Source organism: Hyaena hyaena, unplaced genomic scaffold (genome assembly GCF_003009895.1).
Source record: "Hyaena hyaena isolate Hyena2069 unplaced genomic scaffold, ASM300989v1 scaffold_5, whole genome shotgun sequence".
NCBI lineage: Eukaryota > Metazoa > Chordata > Mammalia > Carnivora > Hyaenidae > Hyaena > Hyaena hyaena.
In genome coordinates, this window is record NW_024080637.1 from 7,249,209 (window position 1) to 7,265,878 (window position 16,670).

The 16,670-nt window shown below is 57.2% G+C and overlaps 1 protein-coding gene across 12 annotated transcripts in view; it reads left to right on the forward strand.

Moving 5' to 3' along the window:
• LRP8 (LDL receptor related protein 8) overlaps positions 1–16,670 on the forward strand; it is a 75,108-nt gene that overhangs the window by 33,215 nt on the left and 25,223 nt on the right. For 3 of the 12 annotated variants that reach the window (XM_039238261.1, XM_039238244.1, XM_039238290.1), the window contains exons 3-8: positions 322–444; positions 8,254–8,382; positions 11,493–11,888; positions 12,800–12,922; positions 13,705–13,827; positions 15,846–15,884. In XM_039238261.1, coding sequence (XP_039094192.1) covers positions 322–444; positions 8,254–8,382; positions 11,493–11,888; positions 12,800–12,922; positions 13,705–13,827; positions 15,846–15,884 — 933 coding nt within the window. The remainder of the gene's footprint in view (positions 1–321; positions 445–8,253; positions 8,383–11,492; positions 11,889–12,799; positions 12,923–13,704; positions 13,828–15,845; positions 15,885–16,670) is intronic. The other 9 variants (XM_039238297.1, XM_039238307.1, XM_039238280.1 and 6 more) reach the window with 5 other exon arrangements.

Sequence of the window (16,670 nt, forward strand, 5' to 3'; positions counted from 1 at the left end):
GAGGAGTATGACAGGAATGAGCAGTCCCTTGGTGGATGGATTCTGTCTCCCTTGTTGGACCCAAGCTCCTGAACTTGGAGGCAGGGCCAGGGGCCACCTGCCTCTACCTGGTGCTCAGCAGATGCCTGGGGAATGACCTAGCGCTTCTCTCCTTCCCTCTCTTGGTTGGTGAGGCACTCCGTGGCCTGGGGGGTGGTGGGAGGTCATGGGGTCCTGCTCTCGGACAGAACACATCCTGGTCACCCTGGGGCCACCTGACTGTATCCGAGAAAAACCTCCTGGGCCCACCAGGCCACTCACGCTCTTCTCCTTGCCCCACAGCCAAGAAGACCTGTGCAGACAGCGACTTTACCTGTGGCAATGGCCACTGCATCCCAGAGCGGTGGAAGTGTGATGGCGAGGAGGAGTGTCCCGACGGCTCTGATGAGGCCGAGACCACGTGCAGTGAGTCCTGGCCATGGGGCTGAGGGAGGGGGCCTCATGCTGGTGGGGGGGGGGGGTTGCTCTGCTTCCTCATCAGAGCTTCCTGGCTGGGAGTTGGGAGGCTCAAGTGAGGTGATCTGTCAGACACAACTCCAGACTCGCCTTCTGCAGCACCCTCGGAGGGGAAGGGGGGCCCTGGCAAAAAGCCAGGTGTATCCAGGGCTGGTTTCTGGTAATTTCCTCACAGGCTTCTTGCAGGTTGAGCCTTGCTCCTGGAGCATCAGGAACTAGAAACAGGCCTTCTGCCCAGAAGCAGCCAGAGCATATCCTCTGGGGCTCTCTGCCGCATCCCCACTGGTTTTCTGGAGGGCTCTAATTGTAATTCCAGTAGTACTGGTAAGCAGCGGGAGCCTATTACATGTTTACTATGTGCCAGACACTGCACTAGGCACTTAGTATGCACTGATTTGTCTTTTCCCCACAGCAGCCTTATGAGGCAGTTTTGCAAAGGAGGACACTGAGGCTCAGAGAGGTTGAGTGATTTGCCCAAGACCACCCAGCCAGGACTTTGAGGCCCCAGCTCTTCCCTCCGCCCTGAGCCGGCTGAACCCAGGAGCCCCGGCCTCTGTGGCAGGCTGGGGAACAGCAGAGGCAGCCAGGGGTGAGGCAGAGGGCCAGAGCGAGCCCCAGGCCCACCTCCCACACTCAGGGCTTCGTCTCTCCGTGATTTCTTTTCTAGGCCCTAATCCTCAAAGCAAACTTATACCCAGCAGGTCATTCCGTGACATTTGTTAAATTAAAAAGGAGATGAGAAGGGGGCGGGGAAGGACACAGGGGTCTCAGCAGAGTAAAACTGAGACAAAAGGTTGGGGGGAGCACGGGGAGGAGGGTAGGGCTGGTGAGGACCCACAAGTCACAGTCCTCATCCTCCTTGGAGGTCACATCCGCCCCAGAGGCGGCAGAGGAGGGGACAATGGAGGCCTGCGTCCCCTGTCTAGGGCTGTGGCTAATGATAACTGAGTTTCCTCGTCTCCTAGCAACAGAGCTAGCAGTCTCCCTGAGAGAGAGAGAGAAAGAGAGAAAGAAAGGGAAAGAGAAAGGGGAGAGCGAAAGCAGCCCTGGCCCGAGATAGGAGGCTCCCTCATTTCCTTGTGCGGCTGCCTCTGCCTTCCCTGGCCAGGCCTTGCACCCTATGCTTTTCTTACCCCCAACGAGCCAACCTGTCCTGGAGCCTGTCCTGAGCTTCCTCCTGAGCTGCACCAGGAACAAAGCCCAGCCACGCCCATGTGACTCTCATCTTCAGGGCAAGCTTGGATCCCTGTTTAGAGAGAAGGAAACTGAGGCCAGGATGGGTTTGTCCACTCGCTGCCTGGCTAACAAGGGGCAGAGTTGCATAGGGCCGGGAGTGTGTGTGTAGAGAGGGGGCTGTGGCCACAGGGGGCTTTGCAGAGGGACTGTAGTCAGCCAGTAGGGCCATCCCGACCCACTCCAGCAGTCACCGTGGATGCCGGGGGAAGCAAGGAGGTGGGAGGAGCCTCATCAGGGTTATTATTAGGGCCTATCCTGCTGCCTGAGAGCCATGCTCCCCCTTCTCCCCTGTCTCTGTCTCCTTGTGTTGATGTCCATTTTCATCTTCCCTCGCCCCATCTCCAGGGCCCTCTTCACCCCTGCTCTTTTGGACTGCCTCCCTCCTCTGCCTGCCCCTCTCCTCATCCTCTCTCTCGCCTTCCCTCTCCTCCCTGCCCGGCCCTATACTTCTCTCTGTCTTTCTCCCTCTAGCAGCTGCTGCCTTCCCGTCCCCTGGCTGTGCAGGGGCCCTCTAGCCTCCCCACTCCTGCTCCCAGGCCTGCTTTGTCCCACAGTTGAATAACTAGAGGCTCAGAGAAGTCCAGGGCTTTGCTTCCAAGACACACAGGTTGGTTGTGGCTGGTCGACCTTCTGTGATAGAAGACGGGTGGGCTCGTCAGGCTCTCAGGCCTGACGGAGTGCCTGCTGGAGCAGGAGTCAAGGCTGCACCCTGGGAGCTGGGAGGCCCGGCTCTCCTCTGGGCTCTCCCGGTGAATTTGCTGTGAGATCCTGCACTCTTTCCCATCCCTCTCTGGGCCCCAGTTTCTAACATCTCAGAATTCCAAAGACCATGATCTGAGATTCCTGGGCTCCGAGGACCCTCTTTGTCCCAGCCGGGGCACAAGGCCCAGGAACCCACTTCTTGCGCCAAGTTACATTGGTCAGGGTCAGGCAAGGCCTGTGGGTAGGGAGGGCTGCCTGGAGGAGGTGGGCCAGAGTAGGACTTCAAAGGACAGGCAGAACTGAGGGCAGCAGGACCTGGTAGCAGGCTCGCTCACTGCTTTCCCCACCAAATGGGAACTTGGGAGCCCAACCACTGCTCATTTAACTGGTGTTGCCATAGCAACCTCGACAGCCTACCAGGTTCCTAAGGACTATGTCAGCTCAAAGAAAGATTAGAGGCAGTAGTAAAATATAGTGGGTTTGGTGTGTGATATATTTGGGTCCAGGTCCTATGAGACCTCAAGCAGGATGCCCAGTCTCCCTGAGGCTCAGTTTACTCATCTGTAAAATGGAGTGATGGCACCCCCCTTATGGGGGTTAGAAGGATGAAATGAAAAAAATGCGGTCAAGTGTAGGTGCTGGAGTAAATAGCAGTAATACTTTTATTATTGTATTTTGATCCCAGGCTTTCTTTCCCACATACACCAGTTTAAAATTTTAGAATAAGCAGGGGATTTGCATTGAGAGGGAAGAGGATTTGGGAGGAGGTCCCCATCCTTGTGTCCCCACTATGTCATCTGCCCCTAGCTGGCCGGGGTTTCTCTCGGCTCTCCTTTCTTCTGGTTCTGGGCTTTGTGTCCATCAGATACGGCCGAGAGTCACAGTAGGAAAGCCTGGGACATTTGCCTAATGAAAGTAGCGTTTTAGCTCTGATTTTAGCTCACGTGATTGGGGACAGCTTCTGACCCACCTTCAGGCATATGATGGGAGGGATACAGGGTGGGGTGGGAAGGTTGGTTCAAGGGTACAAGTGAGTGAGTTGCAACTTCGGGTACTGCATACTGAAAATGGGATTTTGTTCTTCATCTCGGAACTTTCGCACCAGAAGGGGGACCTTACTGATGAACCTTCCTACTATAAGTCGGGAAGTGGAGGCCGGGAGGTTTTTTGGAAATCACCCAGCAAGTTAGAGGCTGACCAGCTAGGACTTCACCTGAGCCCATGGGAAGGAGCCAGGTGTGACCACCTCCTGCATGATGGGGTGGCCCCGGGCCATGCTTCCTGGGCAGCAGCAGGACACTGGTAGTCCCTGCCCCCTGAGTCTCTGGCCCTCCTGAAGCTGGCCGTCCCCATCTGGAGGTCGTCTGCCCCTAAGCCTCATGTGACCTGACACTGCATACATCTCGCTCACTAAGCAGCCATCAAACACTTTCATTCTTTCATCTGACAGACATTTCTCTTTTTATTAATTTGTGAACTCATAAATTAAAGTGGATTGGATTTCTGGGGCAGGATTCTCTGGGAATTGATAATGCCTCCAGCCACTCCAGCATGCAATTTCAGGCCCTTGACGGCTTTGGAGGGTTCCTGGCATCTGAGAGATGGTGGGGTTCTTCACCCTGCCTCTCAGAACCTCGGGGACACTTGACGGCAAGCCAAGGCATTGCTCGCGGCACCTTCCTCAGAGAGAGGCATTTGTAGGGAGTGCCATCGTGGTGGGCCATGTGGACCCTGATCGTGTGCACCCCCAGGGACAAGACCAGGGCCCTCCTAGCCCCTTGCATTTGCCTTTCGTTAAATCAAACAGGGGCAGCTGGTTTCGGAGTTTGTCCCAGGCTCTGAGTGTAGACATTTCCATGTTTCCTCACTTAAACCATCTACCAACTCTAGGAGACTATGGTACCCCATTTTCAGATAGAACCTTGGGACAGAGAGGTTAAGTGACTTGCTGAAGGACCTTCATGTGAATGGATGGGTTTGGGCCTAGGTGTGCATGACTCCAAAACTGATTCATGCTCTTTGTCCTGCATTGTGCTGCCTGGGGGGCCTCTGGCTTCATTATCCTGAAAGTGGACGATAGGCGGCCATGTTGCGGTCCCTACCTGAGGAAAGGCCCAGTGAGCCTCCTTCCTCTGGTGATCCCTGTCCAGCCCAGAGGCGCTGGTGGGGACCAATGGGGCCTGCTTTTCTCAGGGGCAGTGGTTAAGTGCAGTAAGTTAAGCAGTGTGTCTGGAGGTCGGAGACCTGGCTGGAAGTCCATCTCTGCCCCTCTCTGGGCTCTGCTCTCCTTGTCTGTAAAATGGAGGTGGTAAGAGCACTCCCCTCATAAGGACATGCTGCTCGGCAGCCGGGACCAGCCTTCCAGGGCTAGGCAGTGAGGAGGCCTGACCCAGGAGCCTGGAAATCGAGGTTTGCCCTAGCTTTGGGGAACAGCTGCATTACCCCAGAGACCGCGAGGTTCTAGGAGAGGGAGGTGGTTGGAATACCTGATATTCAGTAGCCTAGACAGGTCCCTTCCCCTTGCTGGGTCTCTGTCTCTTGTCACTATAGTGGGTGCTCCCCGATGTGACCTCTTGGGTCCTGGCATTCCAGGACGGTGCCTTGGCTCTTTGAGGGTATGAGGGCTGGTGTCAGGCACTGCTGAATCTTCCAGAGCTTATAATTAGAGCTGTCTATTTAAGGACACAGCAAATGTCTTATTAATTATAAAGAAAAGAAGCAGACGGATTGTTTAATCATTGTCCTTGCTGAAAGGTTATGCAATTAACTATATAAATATTCATTAAAAGTTCAAGCGGCTGCCTGCCTCACTGGGGTATGCAGAACCGGGCCCCGAGAGGCAGGGAGGGCAGTCAAGGGCCATTTCAGTCACCTGGGCTTTTGGGTGTCGAGTTTGGGGCCGGTTCAGGCTACTTCTCTATCCACGGGGGTGTGCAGGCTTTGATGGAAAGGGCAAGATTCCGTCAGAAGCACCTGGCCTCTGCCTCTCACCTGCTATGCGTCTTTGGACCTGTCCTTTGGTGTCTCTGAGCCTGTTTCCTCATCTGTAAAATGGACTGCTTACCTGAAGGCCTGCTGCCCTGCTGTACCCCACAGGTGCTGCTATGAAGATCTTTGTGAATGACGTCCCAGGAGCTGGCACTTCTATCCTGCAGGGTCTGCTCACCTGGCAGGGGGAGGGGGAAATGGGAAAATCAAGTAGCCCGGCACGTGTGGGTGCTCAGTAAATACGGCTTCCTTCCAACCCCCCTGTGAAGTTATGTTTCCTGAGGCCTGGCTCCGGGCTATGCGGTCACCATATCCTTGCTCTCTCGGGAGCTTACACACATACAGAATGCCTCTATCACTGTTATGGGAGTGAATTTAAAACAGATGAAATATCCTATATCTTTTAAGACTTGCAGAATGTTAACCCAGTGGTTCTCAAATGGTGTGCCTGTGGTTGAGGAGAGTTAACTGAAATGTAGATTCCTGGGCTCTGGCCCCAAAGTCTGGATTCAGCCCAAGACAAGCCAGGCCCAGGAACCTGCATTTCCAACAGCTCCCACACCCGGCCCTACAGTCAGGAGTCTGGGAAACACTGGTTGGCCTCAGCTCCCTCTTGCAGTTACGGGAGTCCTGCATTGCAGGGGTGATAGAGGTGCTCCGGAAGGGCCCCACCTCCTGGCTGCCAGACCTCCTTCACCACCCTACACTGTGGCCCCAAGGCAGCCTTTGTAAAATGTCTTTTTTTTTTTTTTAATGTTTATTATTGAGAGGGGCACCTGGGTGGCTTAGTCGGTTAAGCGTCCGACTTTCGCTTAGGTGATGATCTCGCGGTTCGTGGGTTCGAGTCCCCGCGTCCGGCTCTGTGCTGACTGCCAGCTCAGAGCCTGGAGCCTGTTTCGGAGTCTGTGTCTCCCTCTCTCTCTGACCCTCCCCTGCTCACGCTGTCTCTCTCTCTCTCCTAGAAATAAATAAAAATTAAAAAAAAACCAAAACATTCTTAAAAAAATAAATAAATAAGTGTTTATTATTGAGAGAGAGTGAGAGAGCGTGAGAGAGAGTGCAAGCAGGAGTGGGGGAGGGGCAGAGAGAGAGGGAGACACCGAATCCGAAGCAGGTTCCAGGCTCTGAGCTGGGCCCGAACCCATGGACCACGAGATCATGACTTGAGCCAAAGTCGGATGCTTAACTGACTGAACCACCCAGGCGCCCCACAAGGCAGCCTTTGTGAATGATCTGAGTGTCGGCACCCTAGTTATTTGGCAAGCGGAATTTCTATAAAACGAGTGCTGCGAATCCCGTATTCTCAGTGGGGTGCCTCATATTTCATGAAATGTATTCCTAGGGATAACTCTGGGGTCCAAGGTACTCCTTGGTATCATAGTGTCTGGGGGCCCTTCCTCAAACACCTGCCTCCTGCCCCACCTTATTTGCCTTTTCTCCGGCTCTTGGGCCATCTCATCCCTGCTATGGAAGTCAGAGAAAGAGAACCTGGTCTGACGTGAGAGAGCAAAGTTGGGGGGGAGGCAAGGGTGACCTCTGCCTGCAGGTGCAGTGGACTGTGCCAGGGGCCTGGCATCGGACACGGCTGCCTTCGAGTCCTCGCTCAGTTCTTACCAGCCGTGTGGCTAGAACCCAGTGCTTACCACCACGTCTGGGGCACGGCAGCGCCCAGCAGATACTCACTGAGTGAATAAGCAAGTGCTCGTCTGTTCGTTTGGAGAAGAGTGGATAATCATAAGTGGGCACTGGGCCGGGCATGCTTCTGAGTGCCTTACAGATACTAACTTGGGAGTCACCACAATCCTACGGGCTAGGGAATAGTATCTTCCCTGACCTATTAGCACCGAGGTGAAGACTGTTGACTGAGGTCATGTAGCCAGTGAGTGACTGAATTCAAGCCAGGTTCCAGAGCCCATGCACTCGACTTCTGAGCTGGAGGTCTCAACATAATCCTCACCCTGCTGGGGTTTTGTGAAGATGAAATGAGTGCCCAGCTCTGTGCCTGGCACATCCTACAGATGACGGAGTTAACACTCTGGAGGGTAGGAGGGAGCCAGCCACAGAAGTCTGAAACGCGTCTATCACAGCTGGGTGTGTCACGTGGCTCATCCTGGGACACTCGGGATGAGAGCTGTCCCCAGCCCTGATCAGGGTTCTCATTCTTTCTTCCAAATTGAGAATCAACCCTGGGGCTTCGGGCCCCTGACTGAGTCAGCCTCTGATTGCTGCTGCAGTAATTATAGCTGTGTGGTCCCGCTGGGCCCTGCCGCACAGCTCTGCTCTCAACAGCGGGCTCAGCACCGTTGCCGGGGGAGGGGCAGGAGGGGATGGGGTGCACCAAGGGAGCTGTTGGGGCCTTGGTGCGCCCTCCAAATCCACAGATTCAGATCGCCCAGTCACTGATCTAGAAGCCAGACCGAGGCTGAACTGGAGTATATGTCACCGCAGGGCACAGAGGGGAAATGACAGAGGTGTGCAGTGCATGGCAGTTTCATGTTGCTGGAGCTCGATGGGGAGGTTTGCAGGGAGGGAGGTGGGGGGCTGGAGAGGCAGGCAGGGGTGGCTGGATGGAAGAGGGGCTTGAGTGCCAGGGACCAGGGGCCCGTGAAAGGGTGTCAGACAGGGAGTTGTGGGGTCAGATGCAGGATTCGGAGGGTCTTAGGGGCGCACAGTGGCCACTTCTCAGATGAAGAAACTGGGGCTTTGGGCAGGAAGGCCCTGATGGATTCCCAGGGCCTCAGGCCAGGTGGCTGGAGCCAGACAGTAGGACTGGTTGGCGCCATGCCCCGTGCCCCCCTTGCCTAAGCCACGCGCGTGTGTCTGTCTGCACAGCCAAGCAGGTGTGTCCTGCGGAGAAGCTGAGCTGTGGCCCTGCCAGCCACAACTGTGTGCCTGCCTCATGGCGCTGCGACGGGGAGAAGGACTGCGAGAGCGGAGCAGACGAAGCCGGCTGTGCCACCCGTGAGTTGGGTCAGGTCCCCGGGTCTGCAGGGTGGTCAGGCAGCACTGAGGAGCAGCAGCCGCCTCTAGGAGGGGCCTTCTCTGCAGGGCTCAGGGGGTGGAGAGCAAAGGGTTAAGGATCAGGACACTGGTAATGGCCAGGCGCTCTGGAGAGGCATTTCCTGCTTTCATCCTCACAACCACCTCACGAGCAGCCATGATCATCCCCATTTTACGGGTGAGGAAACTGAGGCTCAGACAAGCGAGGAAAAGTGCCCAAGCCTGAGTGATGGAACTGAGGTTCAAATCCAGCCCTGGATAGCCAAGCCCAGGAGTACTTTTACCACATCTGACATCTGCTCATCCATTCCATCCGTCTGCACCAACCTCCGAGCGAGGGCAGGGGGCCACGGCCGGGACGTGTCAAGTAATGGTGGCCGCCGGGGCCAGGGCGCTGGTGGTGCCAGGGGGGAGGGGCAGACTCCTGAAGTGTGAAGGACGTCTGATGCTGCAGTCTCAGACCGGTGAGCTCGAATATCACAGGGCAGGGAAGACATCCCCAGCAGCCTCAGCAGGGACAGATGGAAGTGGTCACTGGGGCAGTTCCACATCACTGAGCTTCAAATACAGGATTATCTCCTTCCCAGGGAGCAGGCCAGCAGGTCCTGGGCCAGTAGGGCTATGCTTGTTTCAATTCGATGGACACCTACTGTGTGCCAGGCCTGGGGCCAGGCTCTGGAAAGGATGAGGAGGTGAATCCTCACGCTCCTCCCTCTGGGAGCTCATGATTAATAGGGAAGACAGACTGGCTGTTGATAACGAGGCTGCAAGGCTAGGCTGAGATACGGGGGGTTTGTGGTATTATGGGGGTTTTGCCAGGCACTTACCCACCACTGCCTCCCATCCCACTCCCTCCACCAGCCTCTATATTTACATCCTATCCATCCTCCCTGGCCCAGAGGAAATGCCAGCTCCCTGGAGCCGTCTGAGTCACAGCATTCTAGACTCCAAGTCTGGAGTTCTGAGGTGTCTGAAGCAGGAAGCATCTGGGTATGGGGGGGGAGATCCTGGCTGGGGCCAGCAGTTTCAAAGCCCTGGCGATGGCATTAGCTTGTTTCTTCAGCTGTGATAATTTTGCGGAGCTTCACTGGCCAATGAAAATCCACCTCCCTCCTTTCCCACCCATAATCAGATGTTTCCCCAGCCCTAAGGGCCATCAGCCCCCATTGCACAGGGTGGGAGTGTCTCTAACTAGGGCACGTCGTGCATGGGACAGGTGGAGGGTTAGAGGTCTTACTGAGTGTCTCTGCTATAGCTCCCAACCACCTGGGCAGAGGAAGAAGAATTCTCCCTTCTCTCCTCCCTCAGAGCTGCTTCCATTTGTGAGTGCTGGGAGTAGGGTCTCTGGATGCAGGTCTGAGAATATGGCCCTCGACATTGCTGTCAACTTTGAACCTGAGGGAGAACTCAGTATAAAGAAGCACATCCTCCCAGAACTCTAAACTTAGTGAGTCCTTCCCGCCAGACACGTGCAAGCCGAGTCTGGCAGGAAAGAAGGGAGCTAATCTAGGCATCTGAGTAATCTTGAGGGGCAGACAGCACAAGGTAATGTGTGCTTTTCCCACCAGTGGCCCAACATCCCAAAAGCCCAGGGGGCGGGGGGGCGGAAGGCAACTGTCAGAAACTTGATAGAGCTGTCAGCAACACATGAGGAGCTGCCTACATTGTGAAACCGAAGACATCATTCTATTTTATGTCCAGTAACAATGAAAAATGACATTTTTCTATCAGAAAATTAAAACAGACTCTTGGCGCCCCCATGTGGAGATATCTGGTGCTGCTGCCACCACCACATTTCCCAAGGCCATAGCCACTAGCCACAGCATCCATGCCTGACAACTCACCCCACCCCCATACCCCTTCCCAGGCCTATTCATGGCCTCTGTGTAAGGAATGGAGTAGGGAAAGGTGAGGAGGTCACTGCTCTGAAAACAGCTTACACTCCAGGAACGGAGGAGAAAACTAGAAAGCTGAGAGAGTCAGAGTAGGAGAGAAGAGCCCCAAACCTGAGTTCTGGTTCTGTGCGACCCTGGGCAAGTTGCTCCTCTCTGGGCCTCAGTTTCCCCACCTGTAAACTAGTGGTTGGGCTGGTGGTCTCCAAGGCCCTCCCAGCCTCTGAGCTGAGCAGTTCACCAGAGAGAGGAAGCCCAGGGCCCCAGGCAGAGCCAGTGACCTATGCCCTTAACTACTGCACGTCCCTTAGTTACTCCTCACACCCGGGCTGGTCCAGCACCCATCCGCTCCACACCACCCACTGCTGGGAGCACTGTGCTAGGCCCTCAGGATGAAGCTGAGTCATTCTCAGAACCTGTCCATAGAGTTGTCATGAGGGAGACAGAGAAGGTCACCAGACCCAGACACTTGAGCATGCTGTGAAGGGCACCTGAAAAGAGAGCAGAGGTGGAGGGAGGCTTCCCAAGCAGGGGAGCACAAAATGAAAGGAGTGGAATTTGGGGCCCTGAACGATGAGACCTCATCGTTGTGAAATAGAGACGGTGGTGGGCAAGAGATGAGCACTCAGTAGAAGGGACAGCTTGGGCAGAGACCTGGAGGTGAGCAGGTGAGCAGGTGGGCAGTCTAGTGTGGCTGAAGCCAGGCTGTGTGCAGGAGTGAGGTGATGGGGTACAGCAGTGGTTACTGCCAGTGACCTTGGATGCCAGGCCAGGGGACTTAACTGGGATAAGTGCAGGCACGTGGAGGGGCGAGGGGCCTTGAGCTGTGCTGTTAGGAAACAGCCCCAGACCTCGTTACCTGGAAAAGGTCAGTATCACGTTAGGTATTTACTAGGAACGTCACAAGGCCCTTCAAGAGAGGCAGTGCCCTGGCGCCGAAGCGCTCCTAGCCCCACCGCAATGCCGGAGGTGGGACGGGAATTTCGCTCCCAGTGAGGCTGCGGAGGCTCACGGGAGGGCAAGCGTGTTGCCCCAGATCCCCCTGCATGGCCCCGGCTTGGAAGCCCCTGTGCAGTCCCGGACGGCACGTCCACCGCCGGGCCCCGCAGAGCGCATGCGGCCGTGGGCGAGGGTCAGGGCCCCCACAGCGGGGCCGACCCGGCTCTCTGTCCCGCGCAGTGTGCGCCCCGCACGAGTTCCAGTGCAGCAACCGCTCCTGCCTGGCCGCCGTGTTCGTGTGCGACGGCGACGACGACTGCGGCGACGGCAGCGACGAGCGCGGCTGCGCCGATCCGGCCTGCGGGCCCCGCGAGTTCCGCTGTGGGGGCGGCGGCGGCGGCGGCGGCGGCGCCTGCATCCCCGAGCGCTGGGTCTGCGACCGTCAGTTCGACTGCGAGGACCGCTCGGACGAGGCGGCCGAGCTGTGCGGCCGCGCGGGCCCCGGGGCTACCGCTGCGCCCGCCTCCTGCGCCGCGGCCGCCCAGTTCGCCTGCCGCAGCGGCGAGTGCGTGCACCTGGGCTGGCGCTGCGACGGCGACCGCGACTGCAAGGACAAGTCGGACGAGGCCGACTGCCGTAAGCCCCCGCCCCCCGTAGAGCGCGGCCCCGCCGCCCCCTTCCGGCCGCGGGACGCCTGCCCCGCCCGCTCCGGTTACCTGGGTTACGGTGGGGCGCGCGGGCTTGGGAAAGGTGGAGTCATTTGTTTGAGGTCCCTCAGGCTCCAAAGCTGCGTGGCTCAGGTCTGACCCCAGAGGCCAAGGGTCTTCTCTGATCCTGCCCTCCCTGTCATGCCTCCCACCCCTGTGCTTCCCTGTCCATTGGCTCCAAGGCCCGAGACCTTGATACACTCAGGAGCTCCCCAACCCTTCCTACCTGCTGGGTGTGCTTGTCCTTCAAGTCCTCAACCCTCCCAGCTGGACTGGGTCTCTCCCCCTGGGCTACCCTGAACCACCCTTTCCTACAGCATAGCCGACGCTGTGATGTCGTCTGTGCATCCCTCAGCCCCTCTCAGGTATCCTTGAGCTCCTAGAGGATGGAGAGCCTCTCAGTAGTCTCTGGGTTCCCCACACCCCACATAGTGCCCCGCATGCAGTGGGTGCTCAGGAAGGGTTTGCTGAAGGAATGAAGTCATTAATCAGTGAGCACCGACACTCAAAAGAAGGCCACGTGTCTGCTATAGATGGGTGGCCCTGGGGAGAAGGCGGTGGAGGGGACAACAGGAGACCTGAGTTTTAGAGTGGCTCTGCCACAGCTCTGCCAGAGCGCTGTGTGATCCTGGGTGAGGCCTTCCCCCTCTCTGAGCTTCAGTCTCCCCATCTGTATGCTGGAAGTGCCTTGGCCAGGTGTCCTCTCTAGACTCCCAAGCTCAGCCACCGGTTCTGTTCTTTCGGGGGGCGGGGGTGGTAGATCGGGCTGGGGGCTGGGAGAGGAGAACTGTCCCAACAGCACGTTGGCCCTGACCCTGCTTCCTTGCCCTCTCCTGGCAGCACTGGGGACCTGCCGTGGGGATGAGTTCCAGTGTGGGGATGGGACCTGTGTCCCTTCAGTCAAGCGCTGCAACCAGGACCAGGACTGTCCCGACGGGAGTGACGAAGCTGGCTGCTTACAGGGTGTGTGTGGAGTTGGAGGCGAAGGGGCAGCGCCCTCCTTGAAGAAGAGCCCTGAGCATTTCCAGGTTCCAGAGAGAGCAGAGTTCGTAGAGATCTCCCTTTGGTCTCTGAGATATGTCTTCCCTCAGAGCGTCACTTGCTCCTAAATTGCCCAGTTTTACTCCCTGGAGGCCTACTGGCCCCAGAACCAGATTTTAAAGGACTGCAAAAAGCTGAAAGAGGCCTAGGGGGATGTGAAAAGGCATTTGCAGGAAGTCCGGCCTCCACCATTTGTCCACACCCGAGTCTCCAAGTGGCTTCCTTCCCAGGGTGAGCAGAGGCTCAGTCCCCAGGGAGCCTCCTTAATTCTCAGATGACTCTCTGGGACCCTGACCCTGGGTCATCTGGGGAAACGGATAAAGGGTTGGGCAGTGAGATGGCCTCCCCTATGCAGGGTCTCTAGGGCACAGGTCTCCCTCAGATGGTCAGTCCAGCCCCCAGGATCTCCGTAGGCCTCCCGTTTTCCCCCCTCAGGGCCCCAGCACTGCTAGATCAGGCACAGACACCACCACCTTCCCGCCCTGTCCAGCTAGACGCTGCCTAGGCGTCCGGATTATCCCTGGGGTCCTGTACTTCTGTGAACAGAGCTCCCAGCCCTGTGTTCAACTGTCTGTCCTGGGCCCTCTAGAGACCAGTGGAGACTGGGGCGGGAGCTCTGCTCACCTCCCAGGGACCTGGCCCAGCCCAGCCCTCCCTGCCCAACGTCTCTCACATCCTGTCCACTCTCTTGTCCGGCCCGACAGAGTCAACATGTGAGGGTCCCCGCAGATTTCAGTGTAAGAGTGGCGAGTGCGTGGACGGCGGGAAAGTGTGTGATGCTCAAAGGGACTGCCGGGACTGGTCGGATGAGCCTCTGAAAGAGTGTGGTACAGTACCTGTCTACTTCTGGCTGCTGGACGAACCCCCACCCCCACCCCGCCACACCCCCTCCTGGCATCTGGGCAGAGGCCCGTGCCTGCCCTATTGCACACGTTCTGTTCTCACCCTCTCTCGGCACTCCTGGGCTGTCCTGTGGCCTCAGATGGGGCTCTTTGACTTTGGGGCCTCCTTCTGCATCTCTACAAATCGAACTCCCTTTTCTTTCCAACCCGGATGCTCAGTTATGCTTCCTCTCACAAACTCGGCCTCTCCTCCTCACTCCTTCTGCATTCAGACCTCTTAGTATGTGCTCGCTCTGAAACTTCTCTTCCTCAGTGATCCTGCTCTCCTGACCCAGCCAGGGCCCTGGCCTCTGAGGCCTTCCAGCCAGCCCCCCGCAGAGGGAGACGTAGGGGACAGCAAACAGGCAGCTAATTGAGGTGCATCCCAAGACCACCAGGCACAGGCCAGGCCTGAGTGAGGCTAAGGCAGACTGAGCAGCAGACGGTGGCACAATCCCGAGCCCCAAGGAGCTCAGACTATCTGGGAGATAAGGTGTAACAGGCTGGGTGTGAATAAGGGGCAGAATGAGGCAGCTGTGCTAATGGCTATAGCTGTCGGGGTGTGTTCTGGACTGAAAAGAACAGGAGGGTCTGGGCTGTAGGTAAAGTGGGTGCCCTACAGAACATGCTGGAAACCCAGTGTGGGCTCGAGGAAGGTTTATTGCCAAGGTCAGGGGTTTGGACGGAGAATTCCTGGGAGGACGGAGCCTAGGTTGGACCCCCACTTCCTGGCAGACTCGTTTCCACCCAGCACCTCCCATACTGGGCGCTCAGAGTTCGTTCTCTAGAACCCCCAGGGGTAGCATATTTCCACCCCTTTTTGAGATTTAAAGTTGGACTTTGAAAGGAAGAGGTGTTGGGCGAAGGTCACTCAGCCTCCACCTAAGCTTGCAGGACAGACTCTCAGGCCTCCTGGCTCCCCCCCTTCCCCCACCGTCTCCCAGAGGCCCTGCCAGGAAAAGTTCCAGAAGAGGGAGCCTAGGGAAAAGAGGATAGAGAAATGGGAGCAACCGCACCTAGCCCCCCACCCCACCTGGATTTGGAGTTCACCGGTGACTGCTAACCTACTAAATCTCTTCTTTCTGGTCTTTTGCATGACACATCTAAGAGACGTATGTACGCATGTGTTTGTGTCTCTGGCTGGTGACAAGCCAGTGTCTGTGTCCGTGGCTCCTCCTCTGAGTAAGGCAAGGGAACTGTACCTCGTGTCTCTGTGTGTCCCCGCATCTGCGTGAATGTGTCTGTGGAGTCTGTGGGCCCGTCGGTGCCTCTGCACGTAAGCTGGTGCGTGTGAGCATGCAGGTAGGCGCACGTGCTGGGGAAGGTGACACTGCCCCTTCCTCCCATGCTGGGCCTCAGGTGCCACTCGGGCCTCTGGACCACCACCCCTCCTCGACTGCAGGCCCCTGGCAGAATCACCTCCAGGCTACATAGAACTGGGAAGGCCCAGACGGTCCCCTTCAGCCTCCACCTCGGTGCTGGCCCTTCCAGAGCAGGGTCAATGGAGTCCGGACCCGCTGCCCGTACTCTCGCCCCCACACATCTCAGCCCTGGAGGACTCCGTGCTCTCCTCTGTCATAGAAGCCTGAGCGCCCTTGAGCTTTCCCCTTTCCCCTTTCAGGGTTGTCCTACACATGCCAGTCTGGCGGGTGCTCGGTAAATACAGCTGCTGAGTGGCTGCTACCTAGAGAGGGTGAGGGGGGCAGCGAGCAGGTGCATGGACGAGGCCGTGGGTGAGTGGCGAGCAGATGTGTGGACAGCACTGGGGGAATAATTACAGTATGAGAGAGGTAGGGAAGGTTTGGAGTGAAAGAAGATTCCCAGAGAAGGATCCCCACACAGACTACCTCGAAGCGGCCATGGTGCCGCCCACCCCGCAGGGCTGGGCCTTCCCAGGGCTGGGCCCGGCTGAGTCACTCCCAGACCCCCCCAGTCACGGGGTTGCTGTCATCTTGTTCTTTCAGTTCCACCAGCGTCCCTGGGAAACAGGAGGAGGCCCAGGGGTAAAGGGGAATATTCCCTAAGCATGGCTCAGGCTGGAGGTGGGGCACCCACCGCTGTGCATGGCCTGGGGTGGGCAGCTCAGACCAGCCATGTGCATGGCCACGGCTGGCTCCGCTCAGCTCTGCGTGGCTTGGCTGGAGCGGCGGTGCATGAGCCTGGGGGGTAGAAGGATGGCATGGCGCCTTCTCTTGGCTTGCACAATTAACCTTCTGTGATTCCGAAGCTCAGAAGATGCTGTGAGAACATGGTGAGCCTTGGTCCTGGCCTCCCTGCCGTCCCCTAGGACTCTGCCAGAGGGGGTGAGGGAGTGGAGGACGAGGAGACCCGGTGACCTCCCGGCATCGCTTCACCCCTTGTAGCCGTTGGTATTCCTGGGACCGGGCCTGTGGCTAAGTGTAGGAAAGGGACAGGTGCTGAGAGGAGAGCAGGGGGAAATCATCCATTGTATTTCATGGTGAGAGAGAACTGACCAAGTAGCAGCTCTGTGTAGAGAAAGCCTGGGGTCTTAAATAACCACAAGCTCAGTAGGGGCAGCCTTTGTGGTTCAGACTCCCTCTGGACTGCAGACTCCTGGGCTCTGTCCGGGCAGGGACATGAACAGATGGAATGTGTCCGGAGGAAGGCACTTGAATGGCAGGGCACCAGAAATTAGCACTTTACATTTTTAAAAAATCTTTATTGAGAGAGAGAGTGAGAGCAGGGGAAGAACGGAGAGAGAGAAGCAGACTCCAGGCTCTGAGCTGTCAGCACAGAGCCTCACACGGGGCTCAAACTCACAAACCGTG